The 27462-nt window shown below is 49.5% G+C and overlaps 1 protein-coding gene across 2 annotated transcripts in view; it reads right to left on the reverse strand.

Moving 5' to 3' along the window:
• The window catches only part of TERB1 (telomere repeat binding bouquet formation protein 1), a 101056-nt gene that overhangs the window by 1605 nt on the left and 71989 nt on the right, over nucleotides 1–27462 (reverse strand). For both annotated transcript variants that reach the window (XM_075325887.1, XM_075325886.1), the window contains 2 exons: nucleotides 21250–21324; nucleotides 5101–5180 (listed from right to left, as the gene is read on the reverse strand). In XM_075325887.1, the coding sequence (XP_075182002.1) occupies nucleotides 5101–5180; nucleotides 21250–21324 (155 nt within the window). The remainder of the gene's footprint in view (nucleotides 1–5100; nucleotides 5181–21249; nucleotides 21325–27462) is intronic.

The following is a 27462-nucleotide window of genomic DNA, read 5'->3' on the forward strand; positions in this document are numbered from 1 at the left end:
ATGGATCTTCCTGAAGAAGCCCTGAGAAAATGGGATTCAGATGGACCCCCTGAAGAAGCTCTGTAAAATGTGATTCAGATGGACCCTCTGAAGAAGCCCTGAAAAATGGGATTCGAATGGACACCATGAAAAATGGGATTTGGATGGATCTCCTGAAGAAGCCCTGACAAATGGGATTCGGATGGACGCTATGAAAAATGGGATTTGGATGGACCTCCTGAAAAAGCCTTGAAAAATGGGATTCGGATGGAGCCCCTGAAAAATGGGATTCGGATGGACCTCCTGAAGAAGCCCTGACAAATAGGATTCGGATGGACGCCCTGAAAAATGGGATTTGGATGTACCTCCTGAAGAAGTTCTGAAAAATGGGATTCGGCTGGACCCCCTGAAGAAGCTTTAAAAAATGGGATTCGGATGGACTGCCTGAAGAAGCCTTAATGGAAACATTCACTGAGGGAGTTTATTATATTATTGTGTCCATTTATAAATAATGGACACTGTCAGAATGGAGGCCAGACAGAGCACTAAGTGACTCCATCTGCCCAGGGGTGGACACATCATTAGTGCAACCTGTACAGCCGCTCAGGGGCCCAAGAGGTATGGGTGGTTACATCCACCTCCAAAGAAGATGGAATTGTGCATTTTGATAAATTATTTGACTGAAATGGGCCCATATACTGTTCTTGCACAGTTGTTCTCATCTGTCTGTGTCCGCCAGTGCATCTGCTTCATTATAGTGAATGGCTTAGTCAGGGTCTCCGACTGAATTCCTTTTCAGCATCTCAGACTGAGCCAGAACATGATGTGAAGATAGCAAACTACAACTGCCAACATTTCTGACAGTTTTTAGTTGTTAATGCATGATGGAAGGGGGGGGATTTATACTTTCCCAAAAGGTCAGTGACCCGCAGCACTCCGGATGTTGTGATACTATAACTCCCAGCAGGCCCTGACCGTTTCGGGTTTCTGACCCCTGTTGGGAGTTGTGGTTTCACAACAGCTGGAGTGATGCAGGTCGGTGACCCTAGAGGTTGCTGTTACACGGGATCAGGTTTCTAATATATTGGGGAAAACTTCTGGGATATAAAACTTTTGTTTGTGGCTTCCATATGCGCTGTGATGTGACAGCCTTTGTAGAAGAAGAAGGGAATTTTGTTTACTTACCGTAAATTCCTTTTCTTCTAGCTCCTATTGGGAGACCCAGACAATTGTATAGCTTCTGCCTCCGGAGGCCACACAAAGTATTACACTTTTAAAAAAGTGTAACCCCTCCCCTCTGCCTATACACCCTCCCGTGGATCACGGGCTCCTCAGTTTTGGTGCAAAAGCAGGAAGGAGGAACTTATAAATTGGTCAAGGGTAAATTCAATCCGAAGGATGTTCGGAGAACTGAACCATGAACCAAAAGAACAATTCAACATGAACAACATGTGTACACAAAAGAACAACCAGCCCGAAGGGAACAGGGGCGGGTGCTGGGTCTCCCAATAGGAGCTAGAAGAAAAGGAATTTACGGTAAGTAAACAAAATTCCCTTCTTCTTTGTCGCTCCATTGGGAGACCCAGACAATTGGGACGTCCAAGAGCAGTCCCTGGGTGGGTAAAAGAATACCTCAATAAACAAGAGCCGAAAAAACGGCCCCCTCTTACAGGTGGGCAACCGCCGCCTGAAGGACTCGCCTACCTAGACTGGCGTCTGCCGAAGCATAGGTATGCACTTGATAGTGTTTCGTGAAAGTGTGCAGACTAGACCACGTAGCTGCCTGACACACCTGCTGAGCCGTAGCCCGGTGCCGCAATGCCCAGGACGCACCCACGGCTCTGGTAGAATGGGCTTTCAGCCCTGATGGAAGCGGAAGCCCAGAAGAACGGTAGGCTTCGAGAATCGGTTCCTTGATCCACCGAGCCAAGGTTGACTTGGAAGCCTGCGAACCCTTACGCTGGCCAGCGACAAGGACAAAGAGCGCATCTGAACGACGCAGGGGCGCCGTGCGAGACACGTAGAGCCGGAGTGCTCTCACCAGATCCAAGAGTGCAAATCCTTTTCACATTGGTGAATTGGATTAGGGCAAAAGGAAGGCAAGGAGATATCCTGATTTAGATGAAAAGGGGATACCACCTTAGGGAGAAATTCCGGGACCGGACGCAGAACCACCTTATCCTGGTGAAACACCAGGAAGGGGGCTTTGCATGACAGCGCTGCAAGCTCCGACACTCTCCGGAGAGATGTGACTGCCACTAGAAAGGCCACCTTCTGCGAAAGACGTGATAGAGAGATATCCCACAGCGGCTCGAAAGGTGATTTCTGAAGAGCCGTTAGCACCCTGTGAAGATCCCAGGGTTCCAGCGGACGCTTGTAAGGTTTTGTTGACACGCCACCCGAGAAGGGGCAATGACTAGGAGATCGTCTAAGTAGGGAATCACCGAGTGGCCCTGAGAGTGCAGGACCGCCACGACGGGTGCCATGACTTTGGTGAAAACCCGTGGGGCTGTCGCCAGGCCGAATGTCAATGCCACGAACTGAAGGTGTTCGCCCCCGATGGCGAAACGCAAGAAACGTTGATGTTCGGGTGCGATCGGCACGTGGAGATAAGCATCCTTGATGTCGATCGATGCTAGGAAGTCTCCTTGTGACATCGAGGCGATGACCGAGCGGAGAGATTCCATCCGAAACCGTCTGGTTCTCACATGTCTGTTGAGTAGCTTGAGGTCCAGAACGGGACGGAATTACCCATCCTTCTTTGGCACCACGAACAAGTTGGAGTAAAAGCCGCGACCACGTTCCTGAAGGGGAACGGGGATCACAACTCCTTCTGTCTTCAGAGCGTCCACTGCCTGAAAAAGTGCGTCGGCCTGAGCGGGGGGCGGAGAGGTTCTGAAGAAACGAGCCGCAGGACGAGAGCTGAACTCTATCCTGTAACCGTGAGACAGAATGTCTCTCACCCATCGGTCTTGAACATGTGGCCACCAGGCGTCGCCAAAGCGGGAGAGCCTGCCACCGACCGAGGATGTGGCTAGGGGAGGCCGAGAGTCATGAGGAGGCCGTCTTGGAGGCAGTGCCTCCTGCGGCCTTTTGGGGGCGTGACTTGGACCGCCACGCATAGGAGTTCCTCTGGCCTTTCTCCGGCCTGCTGGACGAAGAGGATTGGGGCTTGGCGGAGGGACGAAAGGACCGAAACCTCGATTGTATTTTTCGTTGCTGAGGTCTCTTAGGTGTGGACTGGGGTAAAGAGGAGTCCTTTCCCTTGGATTCCTTAATAATCTCATCCAATCGTTCGCCAAACAAACGGTCGCCAGCAAACGGCAAACCGGTTAAGAACCTCTTGGAGGCCGAGTCTGCCTTCCATTCGTGCAGCCACATGGCCCTGCGGACTGCCACAGAGTTAGCGGATGCTACAGCTGTATGGCTAGCAGAGTCCAGGACTGCGTTCATGGCGTAGGATGAAAAGGCTGAAGCCTGAGAGGTCAAAGACGCAACTTGCGGAGCAGAATTACGTGTGACAGCATTAATCTCAGCCAGACAAGCCGAGATAGCTTGGAGTGCCCACACGGCTGCAAAGGCCGGGGCAAAAGACGCGCCCGTGGCCTCATAGATGGACTTCACCAGGAGCTCTATCTGCCTGTCAGTGGCATCCTTTAGCGATGAGCCATCTGCAACCGATACCATGGATCTAGCCGCCAATCTTGAGACTGGAGGATCCACCTTGGGACAGTGAGCCCAACCCTTAACGACTTCAGATGGGAAGGGGTAACGCGTGTCAGTGAGGCGCTTAGTAAAGCGCTTGTCCGGGACCGCTCTGGGCTTCTGGACAGCGTCTCTGAAGTTAGAGTGATCGAAAAACGCACTGCGTGTACGTTTGGGGAACCGAAACTGGTGTTTCTCCTGCTGAGACGCCGACTCCTCTACAGTAGGAGGCGGGGGAGAGAGATCCAACACCTGGTTGGTGGACGAGATAAGCTCATTCACTAAGGCGTCCCCTTCAGGTGTATCAAGGTTAAGGGCGACGTCAGGGTCAGAGCCCTGAGCTGCGACGTCCGCCTCGTCCTCCAGAGAGTCCTCAAGCTGGGAACCCGAGCAGCGTGAAGAAGTCGGGGAAGATTCCCAGCGAGCCCGCTTAGCCTCCTCCACCGGCAGAATGCCAAAAAATGGCTGCCGGAGCTCTCAGGGGAGGAGTGGAGCCGTGGGCGGCGCCAGGAAAGTGCGGGAATCTGGGGTCCCCACAGTGATCAGTGAGGGGGGAGGAAAACATGCAGGATGCTCCAGCCCTCACATCCGACGTCAGGTCGGTAATCCCGCCCTTACCCCTGACAGGCAGGCCCGGGGGCGGGATTTTTGCGACTAGGCCTCGATGAAGCCGGGGACTAAATTTGAGACCTCGCCCGACAAGCAGGCACGGTCGGCGATTCAGCAGCTGCCGCGGTTTCCGGGAAGAAGGTGCGCTCCTGCACAGTCCCCAATGGGGACACAGAGTACCTTTGAGTTGCAGGGCCCGGTCCCTGAGGTTGAATAGGCTCCGGTCCGGCAGGTTCCCACAGGGGCTGCGGAGGGAGCACGGTCCCAGTAAATGGATGACCGCTTAGGATCCCACTTCTCCCAGAGCCGCTAAGGGATGGTGAAGGAGACGGCATGTGGCTCCAGCCTTTGTACCCGCAATGGGTACTTCAACCTTAACAACACCGCCGACGTAGTGGGGTGAGAAGGGAACATGCCGGGGGCCCTCTTTTCTTCCAACCGACATAACTAATATGAGAATGCATGAGTGGATGTGTGCCTCCTTCCACACAAAGCATAAAACTGAGGAGCCCGTGATCCACGGGAGGGTGTATAGGCAGAGGGGAGGGGTTACACTTTTTAAAGTGTAATACTTTGTGTGGCCTCCGGAAGCAGAAGCTATACAATTGTCTGGGTCTCCCAATGGAGCGACAAAGAAACTAATTTTTATGCTTTTTTTTTTTTATCGTCCCCTGCATAGAAAGTGGGGTGGGGGGTAGAGGGGATACGCTGATGCACCATCCTAGAATGCCGAAAGTATACCCTTTTGGCATCTGTTGGGCGAATAGGGACTGCTCCTATATATCTGGCATGAAACGCGCCCCGTACCTGAACCTCCTCCAACACTTGATCGTTGGCTTTCTCTTGTCTTTCCCGATTCTCGTCTCTGTCGTTTTCTGATTCGAAACCTGATTTTATAAAAGGAAAGAAGAAAATCCAATTAAAACAACCCCGGCCCTTTCCTGGTGCCTATCCAGTGGATATTGATTGAAGAGAGCCGAGTGTTGGCAGCATCGCAGCAAACTGTTAAATTATTTGTGATGCTTTATCTGAGGCTGCAAAGAAGGGAATTTTGTTACTTACCGTAAATTCCTTTTCTTCTAGCTCTTATTGGGAGACCCAGACGATTGGGTGTATAGCTACTGCCTCCGGAGGCCACACAAAGCATTACACTAAAAAGTGTAAGGCCCCTCCCCTTCTGGCTATACACCCCCAGTGGGATCACTGGCTCACCAGTTTTAGTGCAAAAGCAAGAAGGAGGAAAGCCAATAACTTGGTTAAACAAATTCACTCCGAGTAACATCGGAGAACTGAAAAACCGTTCAACATGAACAACATGTGTACCCGAAAAAAAACCCAAAAATCCCGAAGGACAACAGGGCGGGTGCTGGGTCTCCCAATAAGAGCTAGAAGAAAAGGAATTTACGGTAAGTAACAAAATTCCCTTCTTCTTCGGCGCTCTATTGGGAGACCCAGACGATTGGGACGTCCAAAAGCTGTCCCTGGGTGGGTAAAGAAATACCTCATGTTAGAGCTGCAAGACAGCCCTCCCCTACGGGGAGGCAACTGCCGCCTGCAGGACTCTTCTACCTAGGCTGGCGTCCGCCGAAGCATAGGTATGCACCTGACAATGCTTGGTGAAAGTGTGCAGACTCGACCAGGTAGCTGCCTGGCACACCTGTTGAGCCGTAGCCTGGTGTCGTAATGCCCAGGATGCACCCACGGCTCTGGTAGAATGGGCCTTCAGCCCTGATGGAACCGGAAGCCCAGCAGAACGGTAGGCTTCAAGAATTGGTTCTTTGATCCATCGAGCCAGGGTGGCCTTAGAAGCCTGCGACCCTTTGCGCTTACCAGCGACAAGGACAAAGAGTGCATCCGAACGGCGCAAGGGCGCCGTGCGGGAAATGTAGATTCTGAGTGCTCTCACCAGATCTAACAAATGTAAATCCTTCTCATACCGATGAACTGCATGAGGACAAAACGAAGGCAAAGAGATATCCTGATTAAGATGAAAAGAGGATACCACCTTCGGGAGAAACTCCTGAATGGGGCGCAGCACTACCTTGTCCTGGTGGAAGACCAGGAAAGGAGCCTTGGATGACAGCGCTGCTAGCTCAGACACTCTCCGAAGAGATGTGATCGCTACCAGAAAAGCCACTTTCTGTGATAGTCTAGAAAGTGAAACCTCCCTCAGAGGCTCGAAGGGCGGCTTCTGGAGGGCAACTAGTACCCTGTTCAGATCCCATGGATCTAACGGCCGCTTGTACGGGGGTACAATATGACAAACCCCCTGCAGGAACGTGCGCACCTTAGGAAGTCGTGCTAGACGCTTCTGAAAAAAAGACGGATAGCGCCGAGACTTGCCCTTTAAGGGAGCCGAGCGACAAACCTTTTTCTAACCCAGATTGCAGGAAAGAAAGAAAGGTAGGCAATGCAAAAGGCCAGGGAGACACTCCCTGAGCAGAGCACCAGGATAAGAATATCCTCCACGTTCTGTGGTAGATCTTAGCGGACGTGGGCTTCCTAGCCTGTCTCATGGTGGCAACGACCCCTTGGGATAATCCTGAAGACCCTAGGATCCAGGACTCAATGGCCACACAGTCAGGTTCAGGGCCGCAGAATTCCGATGGAAAAACGGCCCTTGGGACAGTAAGTCTGGTCGGTCTGGTAGTGCCGACGGTTGGCCGACCGTGAGATGCCACAGATCCGGATACCACGCCCTCCTTGGCCAGTCTGGGGCGACGAGAATGACGCGGCTGCAGTCGGATCTGATCTTGCGTAGCACTCTGGGCAAGAGTGCCAGAGGTGGAAACACAAAAGGGAGCCGGAACTGCGACCAATCTTGCACTAAGGCGTCTGCCGCCAGAGTTCTGTGATCGCGAGACCGTGCTATGAAGGTTGGGACCTTGTTGTTGTGCCTGGACGCCATTAGGTCGACGTCCGGCCTTCCCCAGCGGCTACAGATTTCCTGAAACACGTCCGGGCGAAGGGACCATTCCCCTGCGTCCATGCCCTGGCGGCTGAGGAAGTCTGCTTCCCAGTTTTCTACGCCGGGGATGTGAACTGCGGATACGGTGGAGGCCGTGGCTTCCACCCACGTCAGAATCCGCCGGACTTCCTGGAAGGCTTGCCGACTGCGTGTCCCTCCTTGGTGATTGATGTATGCCACCGCTGTGGAGTTGTCCGACTGAATTCGGATCTGCTTTCCTTCCAGCCACTGCTGGAAGGCTAGTAGGGCAAGATACACTGCTCTGATTTCCAGAACATGGATCTGAAGGGTGGACTCCTGCTGAGTCCACGTACCCTGAGCCCTGTGGTGGAGAAAAAACTGCTCCCCACCCTGACAGACTCGCGCCTGTCGTGACTACCGCCCAAGACGGTGGTAGGAAGGATCTTCCCTGTGATAATGAGGTGGGAAGAAGCCACCATTGCAGAGAGTCCTTCTGTGAAAAGGAGACTTTCCTGTTCAGGGATGTTGACCTCCCGTCCCATTGGCGGAGAATGTCCCAATAAGAGGACGCAGATGAAACTGCGCAAACGGAACCGCCTCCATTGCCGCCACCATCTTCCCGAGGAAGTGCATGAGGCGTCTTAAGGAGTGCGACTGACCTTGACGGAGAGTCTGCACCCCAGTCTGTAGTGACCGCTGCTTGTCCAGCGGAAGCTTCACTATCGCTGAGAGAGTATGAAACTCCATACCAAGATACGTTAGTGATTGGGTCGGTGACAGGTTTGACTTTGAGAAGTCGATGATCCACCCGAACGTCTGGAGAGTCTCCAGCGCAACATTCAGGCTGAATTGGCATGCCTCTTGAGAGGGTGCCTTGACAAGTAGATCGTCGAAGTAAGGGATCACAGAGTGTCCCTGTGAGTGCAAGACTGCTACCACTGCCGCCATGACCCTGGTGAACACCCGTGGGGTTGTCGCCAGACCGAATGGCAGAGGTACGAACTGAAGATGGTCGTCTCCCATCACGAAACGTAGAAAACATTGGTGCTCTGTAGCAATCGGCACGTGGAGATAAGCATCTTTGATGTCTATTGATGCTAGGAAATATCCTTGAGACATTGAGGCAATGACGGAGCGGAGGGTTTCATCCGGAACCGCCTGGCCTCCACGTGCTTGTTGAGCAGTTTTAGGTCCAGAACGGAACGGAAAGAGCCATCCTTTTTTGGCACCACAACCAGATTGGAGGGAAACCGTGTCTTGTTCCTGAAGAGGAACAGGGATTACCACTCCTTCTGCCTGCAGAAGAGCATCGGCTCGGTGGGGAGGTGGGGACGTTCTGAAGAATCGAGTCGGAGGACGAGAACAGAACTCTGTCCTGTGCACGTGGGCACAATGTCCCTCACCCACCGGTCTGTGACCTGTGGCAGCTAAATGTCGCCAAAGGCGAGCGAGTCTGCCATCAACCGCGGATGCGGAGAGATGAGAGAGCTGAGAGTCATGAGGAGACCGCCTTGGTAGCGGTTCCTCCGGCTGCCTTTCTTGGGCGTGATTGAGCCCCCGGAAACTGAGCCCCTCTGAGGCTTTTCAGCTCTTTTGGACGAGGACAATTGGGACCTGCCCGAGCTTGGGAAGGACCGAAACCTCGACTGTCCTTCCAGGACAGCATTAATAGGGTAAGTCGCAATGCAGACATTGCGAGGATACGGACGCCCCTGCGGCACAAATGTACATATGCTCAAGACCAGCTGTGCAAGAACAGCTGAAAAGCTTAGGGTGCCCATACGGCTGTAAATGCCGGAGCAACCGACACGCCGATAGCCTCATAGACAGATTTCAACCACAGTCTATCTGTCTGGCATCTTTAAGTGAAGTCCCATCTCCACTGCAACTATAGCTCTAGCCGCAAGCCTGGAGATTGGAGAATCCACCTTTGGACCCTGGGTCCCGCGCTTGACAACGTCAGGGGGAAAAGGATAACGTGTATCCTTAATACGTTTGGAGAAAACGCTTATCTGGTAAGCGTGGTGTTCCTGGACTGCTTCTCTGAAGTCAGCGTGGCCAGAAAAATACTCAATATACGTTTGAGCTACTGAAATGGGACTTCTCCTGCTGTGAAGCTGACTCCTCCGCTGGGGGAGCTGAGGGAGAAAGATCCAACATTCCATTGATGGACGCTATAGGATCATTCCTTATGGCGTCACCATCTGGTGTATCCGGATTGAGAGCGTTGTCAGGATCAAAGTCCTGATGAGCTACGTCTGCCTCATCATACAGAGAGCCTCCTGGGACCCCCCCGGAGCACCGATTTTATTCCAAATGAGGGTGGCCAGGGAGCAATGATTTGCCCATGGCCTGTCCGGACTGCAAGTCTCTATCCCAATGCAACTCTATCCCTGTCCTTGGACAGGGTTGACAGGTGGTTCCTTTGGCCACGTCTAGTAGAGACCCCGGCTGACCAAGTGCTCCAGGGGAGCATTGCACACAATGGGGTTCAGTGCCGTGGAACAGTATCACATGCAGTAAAACAGCATCGAAAGCCTGTGTTGCTTATATGCTGCTGCCGACTAGCCATCTAGGACATAGAGCCAAGAATGGCGACCGTACAATGCAATGTATAGCATACAAGCATAAAGTACAATGAACACTGCAGCACATGCAATACAAGCAGCATAGAAAGCCTGTGCCTTGGCACCCCTGCTTTTCTGCTGCTGTAGACTAGCCATCTAGGGGAATATAGCCCAGAATATCGACCATACAGTGCAATGTATAGCATACAAGCATAAGTACAAATGAACACTGCAACCCCTGCAAAACAAGCAGCATAGAAAAAACCTGTGCCTCAGCACCCCTGCTTTTCTGCTGCTGTAGCCTAGTCATTCTAGGCGAAAATAGCCCAGACTAGCGACCGTACAGTGCAGTGTATAGCATACAAGCATAAATACACATGAACACTTCAGTACATGCAATACAAGCAGCATAGAAAGCCTGTGCCTTAGCACCCCTGCTTTCCTGCTGCTGATGTGTCGCCATCTAAGAGGGCATATAGCCAAAAATAGCGACCTATGCAGTGTAAGCATAAAAATACAAATGGACAACTGCGGTATTTAGTGGGGTCAGCACTTCAGGTGCCGCTTACCGCCCGCCTATAAGCGGGTGTGTGGTCGCCCTAGTCCTGTGCCTGGTTGCCCAGAGTCCGATCTCTCAGCTCGGACTGCAGGAATGGCTGCCGGCGTCCTTCTCCAGCTCGTGTGAGTAGGGGCGGGCCGTGGGCGTGCCCCCAAGTCAGAGCGGGAAACCGGCGTCCCACAGTGTCCAGTGAGAGGGCTGGAGCATGTAAATAAGGCTCCAGCCCTCGGCGCTGCTGATTGTACAGCGTCTCTCCCCTACCCTGATTGACAGGGTGGGGGCGGGAACGAAGCGGAGCTAGGCCGCAAAAGCCGGGGACTGGATTTATAAGCGCCGCCGCCGTAAAAGCGCGGTCGGCGCTAAGTCCCCGGCGCACTACAAGTCCCAGCCGCGCCGCCGCTCCCGGAGCGTCCGGCGCGGTAGTTCCCCATACATAAAGTCACTCAGCTAGGCTGCAGTGACTGTAACCCTTTACTGTCCCCGGCGCACTAGCACACCCAGCAAGTCTGGAGTGTGCTGTGCCTGTGTGTACGGGGACACAGAGTACCTGAATGGTGCAGGGCCATGTCCCTGAACGGTACCCAGCTCCGTATCCAGCAGGTTCAATGGGTCTGTGGATGGAGCCCGGCCTCAGGGCTTTGGGGCCGGTAAGATCCCACTTCCTCAGAGCCCCTCAGGGGGATGTGGAAGGAAAACAGCATGTGGGCTCCAGTCGCCGTACCAGCAATAGGTACCTCAACCTTACAAACCACAAGCGGGGTGAGAAGGGAGCATGCTGGGGACCCTATATGGGCCCTCTTTTCTTCCATCCGATATAGTCAGCAGCTACTGCTGACTAAACAGTGGAGCTATGCGTGGATGTCTGACCTCCTTCGCACAAAGCAGAAAACTGGTGAGCCAGTGATCCCACTGGGGGTGTATAGCCAGAAGGGGAGGGGCCTTACACTTTTTAGTGTAATGCTTTGTGTGGCCTCCGGAGGCAGTAGCTATACACCCAATCGTCTGGGTCTCCCAATAGAGCACCGAAGAAAGTAACTGTAGCCATTTACACGCGGAGGAGTAAGAGGCGCTGCATCATCTGGGCAACTGACGGCCACTGCGGTATTTTTTTTTAGTGTGGTTGGATCTTCCGCTTATACCATCCGTGCGTGAGTCATCATTGCTGGACAGTGCATGACTCACGCGTTTCACATAATCAGCCGCTGTTTCCTGTAAGACCTGAGCTGGCCGTCCCGGGTACACGGCTGCATATTTTGGACATTTTACAGCTGCGATTTTGCTTTTAAAAAAATATGGCCAAAGAGTACATAAGTCTCAGTTGTTTGCAATGTGAACAATCCCCTATCTACTCCTGCCCTTTGACAAAACAGAAAGCGCCTCCTCTATAGCCTTACAATCAATACTTGATCACTTTCTCGCCCCTAGATGAAGACCGGAATTTTTTGAAGGGCTCAGACTAATATTGGGGTGTTTCTTGGTTCGCTTTGTTTTGCAGTCCTCCTGTCATTGGGTTCTAAAACCGTACTCATAATAAGGGGTGTCTGGGTCACATAAGACCACAACTCAAAACTTATTAAAGCCCCTAAATTCTCCTTTCATTGAACCCATAAGGTCTAATGCCAAAAAAGTGCCCCACAAACACTGTATGATACCTTGCAGTGATTTACTCCACATACACAGTATGATGACCCTACTGTACCCCCCTTCAACTATCCAGGTAAAGTATGGTGACTCCAACACAGTATGATCCCCATCTGTAACCCTCACACAGCTCTCCATGCAGTATAATGACCCCCACACAGCCCTCCATGCAGTATAATGACCCCCACACAGCCGTCCATGCAGTATAATGACCTCCTACACAGCTGTCCATGCAGTATAATGACCCCTACATAGCCCTCCATGCAGTATAATTACCCCCACACAGCCGTCCATGCCGTATAATGACCCCCTACACAGCCGTCCATGCAGTATAATGACCCCTACATAGCCCTCCATGCAGTATAATGACCCCCACACAGTCCTCCATGCAGTATAATGACCCCCACACAGCCCTCCATGCAGTATAATGACCCCTACATAGCCCTCCATGCAGTATAATGACCCCCACACAGCCCTCCATGCAGCATAATGATTCCCACACAGCCCTCTATGCAGAATAATGACCTCCACACAGCTCTCCATGCAGTATAATGACCCCCACACAGCCCTCCATGCAGTATAATGACCCCCACACAGCCGTCCATGCAGTATAATGACCTCCTACACAGCTGTCCATGCAGTATAATGACCCCTACATAGCCCTCCATGCAGTATAATTACCCCCACACAGCCGTCCATGCCGTATAATGACCCCCTACACAGCCGTCCATGCAGTATAATGACCCCTACATAGCCCTCCATGCAGTATAATGACCCCCACACAGCCCTCCATGCAGTATAATGACCCCTACATAGCCCTCCATGCAGTATAATGACCCCCACACAGCCCTCCATGCAGCATAATGATTCCCACACAGCCCTCTATGCAGAATAATGACCTCCACACAGTCCTCCATGCAGTATAATAAACCACACAGACCTCTATGCAGTATAATGACCCCCACACAGTCCTCCATGCAGTAAAATAAACCACACAGACCTCTATGCAGTATAATGACCTCCACACAGTCCTCCATGCAGTATAATGACCCCCACACAGCCCTCCATGCAGTATAATGACCCCTACATAGCCCTCCATGCAGTATAATGACCCCCACACAGCCCTCCATGCAGCATAATGATTCCCACACAGCCCTCTATGCAGAATAATGACCTCCACACAGTCCTCCATGCAGTATAATAAACCACACAGACCTCTATGCAGTATAATGACCCCCACACAGTCCTCCATGCAGTAAAATAAACCACACAGACCTCTATGCAGTATAATGACCTCCACACAGTCCTCCATGCAGTATAATGACCCCTACATAGCCCTCCATGCAGTATAATGACCCCCTACATAGCCCTCCATGCAGAATAATGACCTCCACACAGCCCTCCATACAGTATAATGACCCCCACATAGCTCTCCATACAGTATAATGATTCCCACACAGCCGTCCATGCAGTATAATGACCCCTACATAGCCCTCCATGCAGTATAATGACCCCTACATAGCCCTCCATGCAGTATAATGACCCCTACATAGCCCTCCATGCAGTATAATAACCCCTACATAGCCCTCCATACAGCATAATGACCCCCACACAGCCCTCTATGCAGTATAATGACCCACACATAGCCCTCCATGCAGTATAATGACCCCTACATAGTCCTCCATGCAGCATAATGATTCCCACACAGCCCTCCATGCAGAATAATGACCTCCACACAGTCCTCCATACAGTATAATGACCCACACATAGCCCTCCATGCAGTATAATGACCCCCACACAGCCCTCCATGCAGTATAATGACCCCTACATAGCCCTCCATGCAGTATAATGACCCCCTACATAGCCCTCCATGCAGCATAATGATTCCCACACAGCCCTCCATACAGTATAATGACCCACACACAGTCGTCCATGCAGTATAATGACCTCCACACAGCCCTCCATACAGTATAATGATTCCCACACAGCCCTCCATGCAGAATAATGACCCCCACACAGCCCTCCATGCAGTATAATGACCCCCACACAGCCCTCCATGCAGTATAATGACCCCTACATAGCCCTCCATGCAGTATAATGACCCCCTACATAGCCCTCCATGCAGCATAATGATTCCCACACAGCCCTCCATACAGTATAATCACCCACACACAGTCCTCCATGCAGTATAATGACCTCCACACAGCCCTCCATACAGTATAATGATTCCCACACAGCCCTCCATGCAGAATAATGACCCCCACACAGCCGTCCATGCAGTATAATGACCTCCTACACAGCTGTCCATGCAGTATAATGACCCCTACATAGCCCTCCATGCAGTATAATTACCCCCACACAGCCGTCCATGCCGTATAATGACCCCCTACACAGCCGTCCATGCAGTATAATGACCCCTACATAGCCCTCCATGCAGTATAATGACCCCCACACAGCCCTCCATGCAGTATAATGACCCCTACATAGCCCTCCATGCAGTATAATGACCCCCACACAGCCCTCCATGCAGCATAATGATTCCCACACAGCCCTCTATGCAGAATAATGACCTCCACACAGTCCTCCATGCAGTATAATAAACCACACAGACCTCTATGCAGTATAATGACCCCCACACAGTCCTCCATGCAGTAAAATAAACCACACAGACCTCTATGCAGTATAATGACCTCCACACAGTCCTCCATGCAGTATAATGACCCCCACACAGCCCTCCATGCAGTATAATGACCCCTACATAGCCCTCCATGCAGTATAATGACCCCCACACAGCCCTCCATGCAGCATAATGATTCCCACACAGCCCTCTATGCAGAATAATGACCTCCACACAGTCCTCCATGCAGTATAATAAACCACACAGACCTCTATGCAGTATAATGACCCCCACACAGTCCTCCATGCAGTAAAATAAACCACACAGACCTCTATGCAGTATAATGACCTCCACACAGTCCTCCATGCAGTATAATGACCCCTACATAGCCCTCCATGCAGTATAATGACCCCCTACATAGCCCTCCATGCAGAATAATGACCTCCACACAGCCCTCCATACAGTATAATGACCCCCACATAGCTCTCCATACAGTATAATGATTCCCACACAGCCGTCCATGCAGTATAATGACCCCTACATAGCCCTCCATGCAGTATAATGACCCCTACATAGCCCTCCATGCAGTATAATGACCCCTACATAGCCCTCCATGCAGTATAATAACCCCTACATAGCCCTCCATACAGCATAATGACCCCCACACAGCCCTCTATGCAGTATAATGACCCACACATAGCCCTCCATGCAGTATAATGACCCCTACATAGTCCTCCATGCAGCATAATGATTCCCACACAGCCCTCCATGCAGAATAATGACCTCCACACAGTCCTCCATACAGTATAATGACCCACACATAGCCCTCCATGCAGTATAATGACCCCCACACAGCCCTCCATGCAGTATAATGACCCCTACATAGCCCTCCATGCAGTATAATGACCCCCTACATAGCCCTCCATGCAGCATAATGATTCCCACACAGCCCTCCATACAGTATAATGACCCACACACAGTCGTCCATGCAGTATAATGACCTCCACACAGCCCTCCATACAGTATAATGATTCCCACACAGCCCTCCATGCAGAATAATGACCCCCACACAGCCCTCCATGCAGTATAATGACCCCCACACAGCCCTCCATGCAGTATAATGACCCCTACATAGCCCTCCATGCAGTATAATGACCCCCTACATAGCCCTCCATGCAGCATAATGATTCCCACACAGCCCTCCATACAGTATAATCACCCACACACAGTCCTCCATGCAGTATAATGACCTCCACACAGCCCTCCATACAGTATAATGATTCCCACACAGCCCTCCATGCAGAATAATGACCTCCACACAGCCCTCCATACAGTATAATGATTCCCACACAGCCTTCCATGCAGAATAATGACCTCCACATAGCCCTCCATACAGTATAATGACCCCCACATAGCCCTCCATGCAGTATAATGACCCCCACACAGCCCTCCATGCAGTATAATGACCCCTACATAGCCCTCCATGCAGGATAATGACCCCTACATAGCCCTCCATGCAGTATAATGACCCCCACACAGCCCTCCATGCAGTATAATGACCCCTACTTAGCCCTCCATGCAGTATAATGACCCCCTACATAGCCCTCCATGCAGCATAATGATTCCCACACAGCCCTCCATACAGTATAATCACCCACACACAGTCCTCCATGCAGTATAATGACCTCCACACAGCCCTCCATACAGTATAATGATTCCCACACAGCCCTCCATGCAGAATAATGACCTCCACACAGCCCTCCATACAGTATAATGATTCCCACACAGCCTTCCATGCAGAATAATGACCTCCACATAGCCCTCCATACAGTATAATGACCCCCAAATAGCCCTCCATGCAGTATAATGACCCCCACACAGCCCTCCATGCAGTATAATGACCCCTACATAGCCCTCCATGCAGGATAATGACCCCTACATAGCCCTCCATGCAGTATAATGACCCCCACACAGCCCTCCATGCAGTATAATGACCCCTACTTAGCCCTCCATGCAGTATAATGACCCCTACATAGCCCTCCATGCAGTATAATTACCCCCACACAGCCGTCCATGCCGTATAATGACCCCCTACACAGCCGTCCATGCAGTATAATGACCCCTACATAGCCCTCCATGCAGTATAATGACCCCCACACAGTCCTCCATGCAGTATAATGACCCCCACACAGCCCTCCATGCAGTATAATGACCCCTACATAGCCCTCCATGCAGTATAATGACCCCCACACAGCCCTCCATGCAGCATAATGATTCCCACACAGCCCTCTATGCAGAATAATGACCTCCACACAGTCCTCCATGCAGTATAATAAACCACACAGACCTCTATGCAGTATAATGACCCCCACACAGTCCTCCATGCAGTAAAATAAACCACACAGACCTCTATGCAGTATAATGACCTCCACACAGTCCTCCATGCAGTATAATGACCCCCACACAGCCCTCCATGCAGTATAATGACCCCTACATAGCCCTCCATGCAGTATAATGACCCCCACACAGCCCTCCATGCAGCATAATGATTCCCACACAGCCCTCTATGCAGAATAATGACCTCCACACAGTCCTCCATGCAGTATAATAAACCACACAGACCTCTATGCAGTATAATGACCCCCACACAGTCCTCCATGCAGTAAAATAAACCACACAGACCTCTATGCAGTATAATGACCTCCACACAGTCCTCCATGCAGTATAATGACCCCTACATAGCCCTCCATGCAGTATAATGACCCCCTACATAGCCCTCCATGCAGAATAATGACCTCCACACAGCCCTCCATACAGTATAATGACCCCCACATAGCTCTCCATACAGTATAATGATTCCCACACAGCCGTCCATGCAGTATAATGACCCCTACATAGCCCTCCATGCAGTATAATGACCCCTACATAGCCCTCCATGCAGTATAATGACCCCTACATAGCCCTCCATGCAGTATAATAACCCCTACATAGCCCTCCATACAGCATAATGACCCCCACACAGCCCTCTATGCAGTATAATGACCCACACATAGCCCTCCATGCAGTATAATGACCCCTACATAGTCCTCCATGCAGCATAATGATTCCCACACAGCCCTCCATGCAGAATAATGACCTCCACACAGTCCTCCATACAGTATAATGACCCACACATAGCCCTCCATGCAGTATAATGACCCCCACACAGCCCTCCATGCAGTATAATGACCCCTACATAGCCCTCCATGCAGTATAATGACCCCCTACATAGCCCTCCATGCAGCATAATGATTCCCACACAGCCCTCCATACAGTATAATGACCCACACACAGTCGTCCATGCAGTATAATGACCTCCACACAGCCCTCCATACAGTATAATGATTCCCACACAGCCCTCCATGCAGAATAATGACCCCCACACAGCCCTCCATGCAGTATAATGACCCCCACACAGCCCTCCATGCAGTATAATGACCCCTACATAGCCCTCCATGCAGTATAATGACCCCCTACATAGCCCTCCATGCAGCATAATGATTCCCACACAGCCCTCCATACAGTATAATCACCCACACACAGTCCTCCATGCAGTATAATGACCTCCACACAGTCCTCCATACAGTATAATGATTCCCACACAGCCCTCCATGCAGAATAATGACCTCCACACAGCCCTCCATACAGTATAATGATTCCCACACAGCCTTCCATGCAGAATAATGACCTCCACATAGCCCTCCATACAGTATAATGACCCCCACATAGCCCTCCATGCAGTATAATGACCCCCACACAACCCTCCATGCAGTATAATGACCCCTACATAGCCCTCCATGCAGGATAATGACCCCTACATAGCCCTCCATGCAGTATAATGACCCCCACACAGCCCTCCATGCAGTATAATGACCCCTACTTAGCCCTCCATGCAGTATAATGACCCCTACATAGCCCTCCATGCAGTATAATGACCCCCACATAGCCCTCCATGCAGTATAATGACCCCCACATAGCCCTCCATGCAGTATAATGACCCCCTACATAGCCCTCCATGCAGCATAATGATTCCCACACAGCCCTCCATACAGTATAATGACCCACACACAGTCCTCCATGCATTATAATGACCTCCACACAGCCCTCCATACAGTATAATGATCCCCACATAGCCCTCTATGCAGTATAATGACCCACACACAGCCCTCCATGCAGTATAATGACCCGTACATAGCCCTCCATGCAGTATAATGACCCCTATATAGCCCTCCATGCAGTATAATGGCCCCCACACAGCCCTCCATGCAGTATAATGACCCCTACATAGCCATCCATGCAGTATAATGACCCCTACATAGCCCTCCATGCAGTATAATGACCCCCACATAGCCCTCCATGCAGTATAATGACCCCCACACAGCCCTCCATGCAGCATAATGACCCCTAAATAGCCCACCATGCAGTATAATGACCCCCTACATAGCCCTCCATGCAGCATAATGATTCCCACACAGCCCTTCATGCAGAATAATGACCTCCACACAGCCCTCCATACAGTATAATGACCCACACACAGTCCTCCATGCAGTATAATGACCTCCACACAGCCCTCCATACAGTATAATGATTCCCACATAGCCCTGCATGCAGTATAATGACCCCCACACAGCCCTCCATGCAGTATAATGGCCCCCATACAGCCCTCCATGCAGTATAATGACCCCTACATAGCCGTCCATGCAGTATAATGACCCCTACATAGCCCTCCATGCAGTATAATGACCCCCACATAGCCCTCCATGCAGTATAATGACCCCCACACAGCCCTCCATGCAGTATAATGACCCCTACATAGCCCTCCATGCAGTATAATGACTCCTACATAGCCCTCCATGCAGTATAATGACCCCTACATAGCCCTCCATACAGTATAATGACCCCCACACAGCCCTCCATGCAGTATAATGATCCCTACATAGCCCTCCATGCAGTATAATGACCCCTACATAGCCCCCCATGCAGTATAATGACCCCCACACAGCCCTCCATGCAGTATAATGACCCCCACATAGCCCTCCATACAGTATAATGATTCCCACACAGCCCTCCATGCAGTATAATGGGCCCACAACTCTCTACAATGTATAATAGCCCCCATTAGCCATCCATACAGTATAATAGTCCCCACACAGACCTCAGCAAAGTATGATGGACCCCACACAATCCTTCACACTGTATAATTGCTTGCATACAGAATAATGGCCCTAAAATATAAAAGCTCCCTCCATGGCCCTCCAAATATTATTATGGTCCCCACATAACCCTGCAAATAGTATATTGGCCTCCACATAGTCCTCCAAAAATTACAATGGTCCCCACATAGCCTTCCACATAGTATAATTAACTCCAATAGTCCTCCAAATATTATGATGCACCCCCATGGACCTCCATATAGTATGATGTACCCCCATAGTCCTCCATATATTATGCACCCTCATAGACCTCCATATATTATGATGCACCCCATAGTCCTCCATATATTATGATGCACCCCCATAGACCTCCATATATTATGATGCACCCCCACAGACCTCCATATATTATGATGCACCCCGATAGACCTCCATATATTATGATGCACCCCATAGTCCTCCATATATTATGATGCACCCCATAGTCCTCCATATATTATGATGCACCCCCATAGTCTTCCATGTATTATGAGGCATCCCCATAGTCCTCCATATATTATGATGCACCCCATAATCCTCCATATATTATGATGCACACCCATAGTCCTCCATATATTATGATGCACCCCATAGTCCTCCATATATTATGATGCACCCCATAGTCCTCCATATATTATGATGCACCCCATAGTCCTCCATATATTATGATGCACCCCCATAGTCCTCCATATATTATGAGGCTCCCCCATAGTCCTCCATATATTATGAGGCATCCCCATAGTCCTCCATATATTATGATGCACCCCCATAGTCCTCCATATATTATGAGGCACCCCCATAGTCCTCCTATATTATAATACACCCCCATAGTCCTCCATATATTATGATGCACCCCCATAGTCCTCCATATATTATGATGCACCCCATAATCCTCCATATATTATGATGCACACCCATAGTCCTCCATATATTATGATGCACCCTCATAGTCCTCCATATATTATGATGCACCCTCATAGTCCTCCATATATTATGATGCACCCTCATAGTCCTCCATATATTATGATGCACCCTCATAGTCCTCCATATATTATGATGCACCCCCATAGTCGTCCATATATTATGATGCACCCCCATAGACCTCCATATATTATGATGCACCCCCATAGACCTCCATAGTCCTTGCCCAGCACCAGCCATTTTAACTTGAGCACTTGAATGCCTCATTTGTATATTAATGAGAACAATAATTACTCTTGAATGCAGCAACAGATAAAGGATATAAAAGGGATCAATGGATTTACATTTTTAATACCTACGCGGTTTGGGGTCATTGCTTATACTGGGAGATTCCCTGATGACCATTGTATTGTTACAACCTTCTCCAGGAATAAAGTAGATTTCTATTGGTTTTCTTAGACTATCTACGCTGGAATATACGTTGTTCTCACCTTGCAGAGGATGTGGCGGTTTTGTACATTGGCTGCTTTTTTTATTTGCCTTTCCTATAGGTTTCAGCAGGATACCTGTAATACATGATATACACTAATGTGAGAGCCAGAAGAACCACCAGATGGTTTAGATACAACCTATTTGGGAATTTTGGAGTCAATACGCGGGGGGGGGGGGGGTATTAGGGCAGGATCATCAAATTAGAGTCTACTCCTCTGGAGGACCCGCCATGTCCATGCAATACATGGGCAGACTGTTGAATACAGTAGGACCTGTGTAATGCTGCTTTTCTCCTTTGGAGGCGCTGCAGGAAACTGGAACGCTTGTTGATAGTTTTACCCATAGATTACAGATGAATGATTGTTCGGTATTCATATAGCATCACTTTATCTGCAGGACATCCGTTTATATAGGGATGATAATAATATATTTAACCCCGCTTAAAGGGTTAATCCCAAATTATCCACTTGCTGATCACTGGAGATACACCAGTCAAATACTGCCACCTACTGGTGAGAGGAGTATTCTGCATCTGACATCTCATATCAGAAATGCATTGCCTAAAACATCCATCCTAGGACGCTACCATGCATCATACACCTACAGCGTTCACTACCGGCACCTCTCGTGTTGTTTTAATGTCTGACATTGTACTATAGGGTGAGAGCTGGAGCTATGACTTGCTCCTGTGAGTAAGTATATACAGTGCTGGCCAAAAGTATTGGCACCCCTGCAATTCTGTCAGATAATACTCCGTTTCTTCCTGAAAATGATTGCAATCACAAATTCTTTGGTATTATTATCTTCATTTAATTTGTCTTCAATTAAAAATAAAATAGTCATAAAGCCAAATTGGATATAATTCCACACCAAACATGAAAAAGGGGGTGGACAAAAGTATTGGCACTGTTTGAAAAATCATGTGATGCTTCTGTAATTTGTGTAATTAACAGCGCCTGTAACTTACCTGTGGCACCTAACAGGTGTTGGCAATAATAAATCACACTTGCAGCCGGTTGACATGGATTAAAGTTGCCTCCACCTCTGTCCTGTGTCCTTGTGTGCACCACATTGAGCATGGAGGAAAGAAAGGAGACCAAAGAACTGTCTGAGGACTTGAGAATCCAAATTGTGAGGAAGCATGAGCAATCTCAAGGCTACAAGTCCATCTCCAAAGATCTGAAAGCTCCTGTGTCTACGGTGCGCAGTGTCATCAAGAAGTGTAAAGCCCATGGCACTGTGGCTAACCTCCCTAGATGTGGAAGGAAAAGAAAAATTGACGAGAGATTTCAACGCAAGATTGTGCGGATGGTGGACAAAGAACCTCGACTAACATCCAAACAAGTTCAAGCTGCCCTGCAGTCCGAGGGTACAACAGTGTCAACCCGTACTATACGTCAGCGTCTGAATGAAAAGGGACTGTTTGGTAGGATACCCAGGAAGACCCCACTTCTTACCCCGAGACATAAAAAAGCCAGGCTGGGGTTTGCCGAAACTTACCTGAGAGAGCCTAAAACGTTTAGGAAGAATGTTCTCTGGTCAGATGAGACAAAAGTAGAGCTTTTTGGGAAAAGCCATCAACATAGAGTTTACAGGAAAAAAAAAAAGAGGCATTCAAAGAAAAGAACACGGTCCCTACAGTCAAACATGGCGGAGGTTCCCTGATGTTTTGGGGTTGCTTTGCTGCCTCTGGCACTGGACTGTTTGACCGTGTACATGGCATTATGAAGTCTGAAGACTACCAACAAATTTTGCAGCATAATGTAGGGCCCAGTGTGAGAAAGCTGGGTCTCCCTCAGAGGTCATGGGTCTTCCAGCAGGACAATGACCCAAAACACACTTCAAAAAGCACTAGAAAATGGTTTGATAGAAAGCACTGGAGACTACTAAAGTGGCCAGCAATGAGTCCAGACCTGAACCCCATAGAACACCTGTGGAGAGATCTCAAAAGGGCAGTTTGGAGAAGGCCCCTTCACATCTCAGGGACCTGGAGCAGTTTGCCAAAGAAGAATGGTCTAAAATTCCAGCAGAGCCTTGTAAGAAACTCATTGATGGTTACCGGAAGCGGTTGTGCGCAGTTATTTTGGCTAAAGGTTTTGCAACCAAGTATTAGGCTAAGGGTGCCAATACTTTTGTCTGGCCCATTTTTGGAGTTTTGTCTGAAATGATCAATGGTTTGATTTTTGTTTCATTCTCTTGTGTTTTTTCATTGCAAGCAAAATAAATGAAGATAATAATACCAAAGAATTTGTGATTGCAATCATTTTCAGGAAGAAACTGAGTATTCTCGGATAGAATTGCAGGGGTGCCAATACTTTTGGCCAGCACTGTATGTTAAAGCGGTTGTCCAGGATTAGAAAAAAATGTAGCTGCTTTCTTCTATAAACAGCGCCACATATGACCGCAGGTTGTGTGTGGTATTGCAGCTCAGTCCCATTTATTTAAATGGAATTCTGCTGCAATAAAGACACAATCCATGGAGAGGTGTCAGGCTGTTTTGGAGGGAAAAAGCAACAATATTTTTTCTAATCCTGAAAAAAAAAACTTTTAATATATCTATTTGCCTCTACCAGTCATTAGCCATCCAGGAGCTCTTTACTACCGCAGTCACTGTGGAGAATATAAAATTCATTTTATGCCAGTTTTCTGGAATTTATATATATATATATATATCTATATATATAATTGCCTTATTCTGTCTGTCTGTCTGTCTGTCTGTCTGTCTATCTGTCTGTCTGTCATGCTCCGAAATTGTGTCCTTACGGTGACACAAAGCTGATTGGCCGCTGGGCTCGCCATGGCCCCGCCCCCCCACACGGATTGGCCTCTCGCCCCGGCTCTCTGCAGGCCCCGCCCCCCTCACGCAATCCACGCTCGCTCTTGCCCAACTGACACGGAGCCCCGATTCCCAGGTGAGTACACACACACACATCAGATCACACTCACTCTCACACTCACTCACACCTCACACATCACAACATGCTGGGATATCGCTTGCTTCTACACCAGCTCCGTCAGGATCCCGGCAGCGCCAGACATAACCTTGCGATGCTGGGATCTTCACGGAGGCCGTGAAAGCTGGTAACCATTATACACATCGGGTAACTAAGGTCCCTTAGTTACCCGATGTGTATCATAGTTACCAGTGTACACCGGCTCACACTCACTCTCACACACACCTCACACACACATCACATCGCATCCACACATCAAGGTCCTGCAGCGCCGGAAAATACAGACACATAACAGCACACACACATAACAGCACACACATACACACACACAAATCAGATCACACTCACACACACACACATCACATCGCATCCACATACTCACAACATCCTGGGATATCGCTTGCTTCTCGGCCTCGATACTGTGCTGTTGTGATCTTCCAGGACCTGTGGGAGGATCACATGGCCAGAAGCATGTGATATCCCCGGATGTTGTGAGTATAAGCGCGTATGTGCGATATCGTCAGTGTCTGTGTGTGTATGCGATCGGGTGTGTGTGAGTGGATGCGATCGGGTGTGTGTGAGTGGATGCGATCGGGTGTGTGTGAGTGGATGCGATCGGGTGTGTGTGAGTGGATGCGATCGGGTGTGTGTGAGTGGATGCGATCGGGTGTGTGTGAGTGGATGCGATCGGGTGTGTGAGTGTCGGCAGAGGAGCACGGCGTGCTGGAGGAGGCTGGGAGCAGAGAGGCTGATCATGGGGAAGGCTGGGAGGAGAGAGGCTGATGGTGGAGGAGGCTGGGAGGGGGAGGCTGGGACGAGGGAGGCTGATGCTGGTGGAGGCTGATGCTTGGGGAGGCTGGGAGCGGAAGGCTGATGCTGAGGGAGGCTGGGAGAGGGAGGCTGGGAGGAAGGAGGCTGGGAGGAGAGAGGCTGATCCTGGGGAAGGCTGGGAAGGGGAGGCTGATGCTGGGGGAGGCTGGAAGGAGAGAGGCTGGAAGGAGAGAGGCTGATGCATGGGGAGGCTGATGCTGGGGGAGGCTGGAAGGAGAGAGGCTAATGCTGGTGGAGGCTGATGCTTGGGGAGGCTGATGCTGGGGGAGACTGGGAGGCGAAGGCTGATGCTGAGGGAGGCTGGGAGGAAGGAGGCTGGGAGGAGAGAGGCTGATCCTGGGGAAGACTGGGAACGGGAGGCTGATGCTGAGGGAGGCTGGAAGGAGAGAGGCTGATGCTGGGGGAGGCTGGAAGGAGAGAGGCTGATGCTGGTGGAGGCTGATGCTTGGGGAGGCTGATGCTGGGGGAGACTGGGAGCGGAAGGCTGATGCTGAGGGAGGCTGGGAGAGGGAGGCTGGGAGGAAGGAGGCTGGGAGGAGAGAGGCTGATCCTGGGGAAGGCTGGGAAGGGGAGGCTGATGCTGGGGGAGGCTGGAAGGAGAGAGGCTGATGCTGGTGGAGGCTGATGCATGGGGAGGCTGATGCTGGGGGAGACTGGGAGCAGAAGGCTGATGCTGAGAGAGGCTGGGAGGAAGGAGGCTGGGAAGAGAGAGGCTGATCCTGGGGAAGGCTGGGAAGAGGAGGCTGATGCTCAGGGAAGCTGGAAGGAGAGAGGCTGATGCTGGGGGAGGCTGGAAGGAGAGAGGCTGAGGCTGGGAGGAGAGAGGCTGATGCTGGGGAAGGCTGATGCTGAGGGAGGCTGGGAGGGGAAAGCTGATGCTGAGGAAGGCTGGGAGGACGGAGGCTGGGAGGAGAGAGGCTGATCCTGGGGAAGGCTGGGAGAGGGAGGCTGATGCTGGAGGAGGCTGGAAGGAGAGAGGCTGATGCTGGCGGAGGCTGATGCTGGGGAGGCTGGGAGAGGGAGGCTGATGCTGAGGGAGGCTGGGAGGAGGGAGGCTGGGAGAGGTAGGCTGAGAGAAGAGAGGCTGATGCACACACACACACACACACACACACACACACACACACACACACACGCGCGCGCGCACTGCACAACACACCACACACACACACACACACTGGGAACCACAAACAACTGCCCTACACAGACACCCACACACACAGACAACGCTGCACACACACAACACCCAACACACAAACACCGCGGCACACACAAATATACGCACATACCGCACAACACACACATTGCTCAAAACATACCTCCCCCCAAAACACACCACACACACACAAACCGCGCAACACACACACAACGCTACAGACACACAGCGCTCCACAAACAACGCAACACACGCAACACACATACAACACCGCTATCACCCCCCGTCACACCCAGACAACACCCAGAACATGTACAGCGCCTACACAAACACTTGGTAACTACAGACAACAACATCTATATATATATATATATATATATATATAACAAAAATCATACATGAACTACACAATACGTAAATTCTAGAATACCCGATGCGTAGAATCGGGCCACCTTCTAGTATATATATATATATATATATATATATATCTACATGAAGATAGGAAGGTGAAGATTTATTCATATTTTTCCATATTATTGATTCCATATTATTAAGCTTAGTAATTGTTCATAATCGCATAATAATAATAATGTGATGAACAATTACTAAGCTTATTATTAAATATTAATTATTATTAGTAGTAGTAGTAGTATTAAAAATAAGAACCAGAACAAGATAAGATGTATAATTATTTATTTTATAATTAATCTATTATTATTATTATTATTAATAATAATGATAATAAGATAAGTTGTTATTATTATAGGATGAATATTAATTATCACTGTTATTAATGCTAAAATAATATTGATGATTATTAATATGAATAATTAATACTAAAATGATTATATTAATCATTCGTCATCTTATCTTGTTCCTATTCTTTTCTTCTTCTTACTATTTATTATATTATTATTTATTAATAATAATCTTTAATTGTTCATCATCTTATAATAATAATAATAATAAGATGAACAATTACTAAGAATAATAGTAAGAAGAAGAAGAAAACGAAGATGAAGAACAAGATAAGATTAATAATTCTTAATTATTCATATTATTGTTAGTATTCTTCATTAATAATATTTACTTAATATTAATACTAAAATTAATATCCATCTTTGCATTTTTTTTATGAATTAAGAATAATAATGATAATGAAAATTAATATTTTTTTCTGACGTTTCATGCTAACCCATGCCTTGCTGTTATGGTGGTTTGGGCAGTGTGAGTCTGATGACAAGTTTCCTTTAAAAAAAGTATTATTATAT

The sequence above is a fragment of the Anomaloglossus baeobatrachus genome, chromosome 10, assembly GCF_048569485.1.
Source record: "Anomaloglossus baeobatrachus isolate aAnoBae1 chromosome 10, aAnoBae1.hap1, whole genome shotgun sequence".
Lineage (NCBI taxonomy): Eukaryota > Metazoa > Chordata > Amphibia > Anura > Aromobatidae > Anomaloglossus > Anomaloglossus baeobatrachus.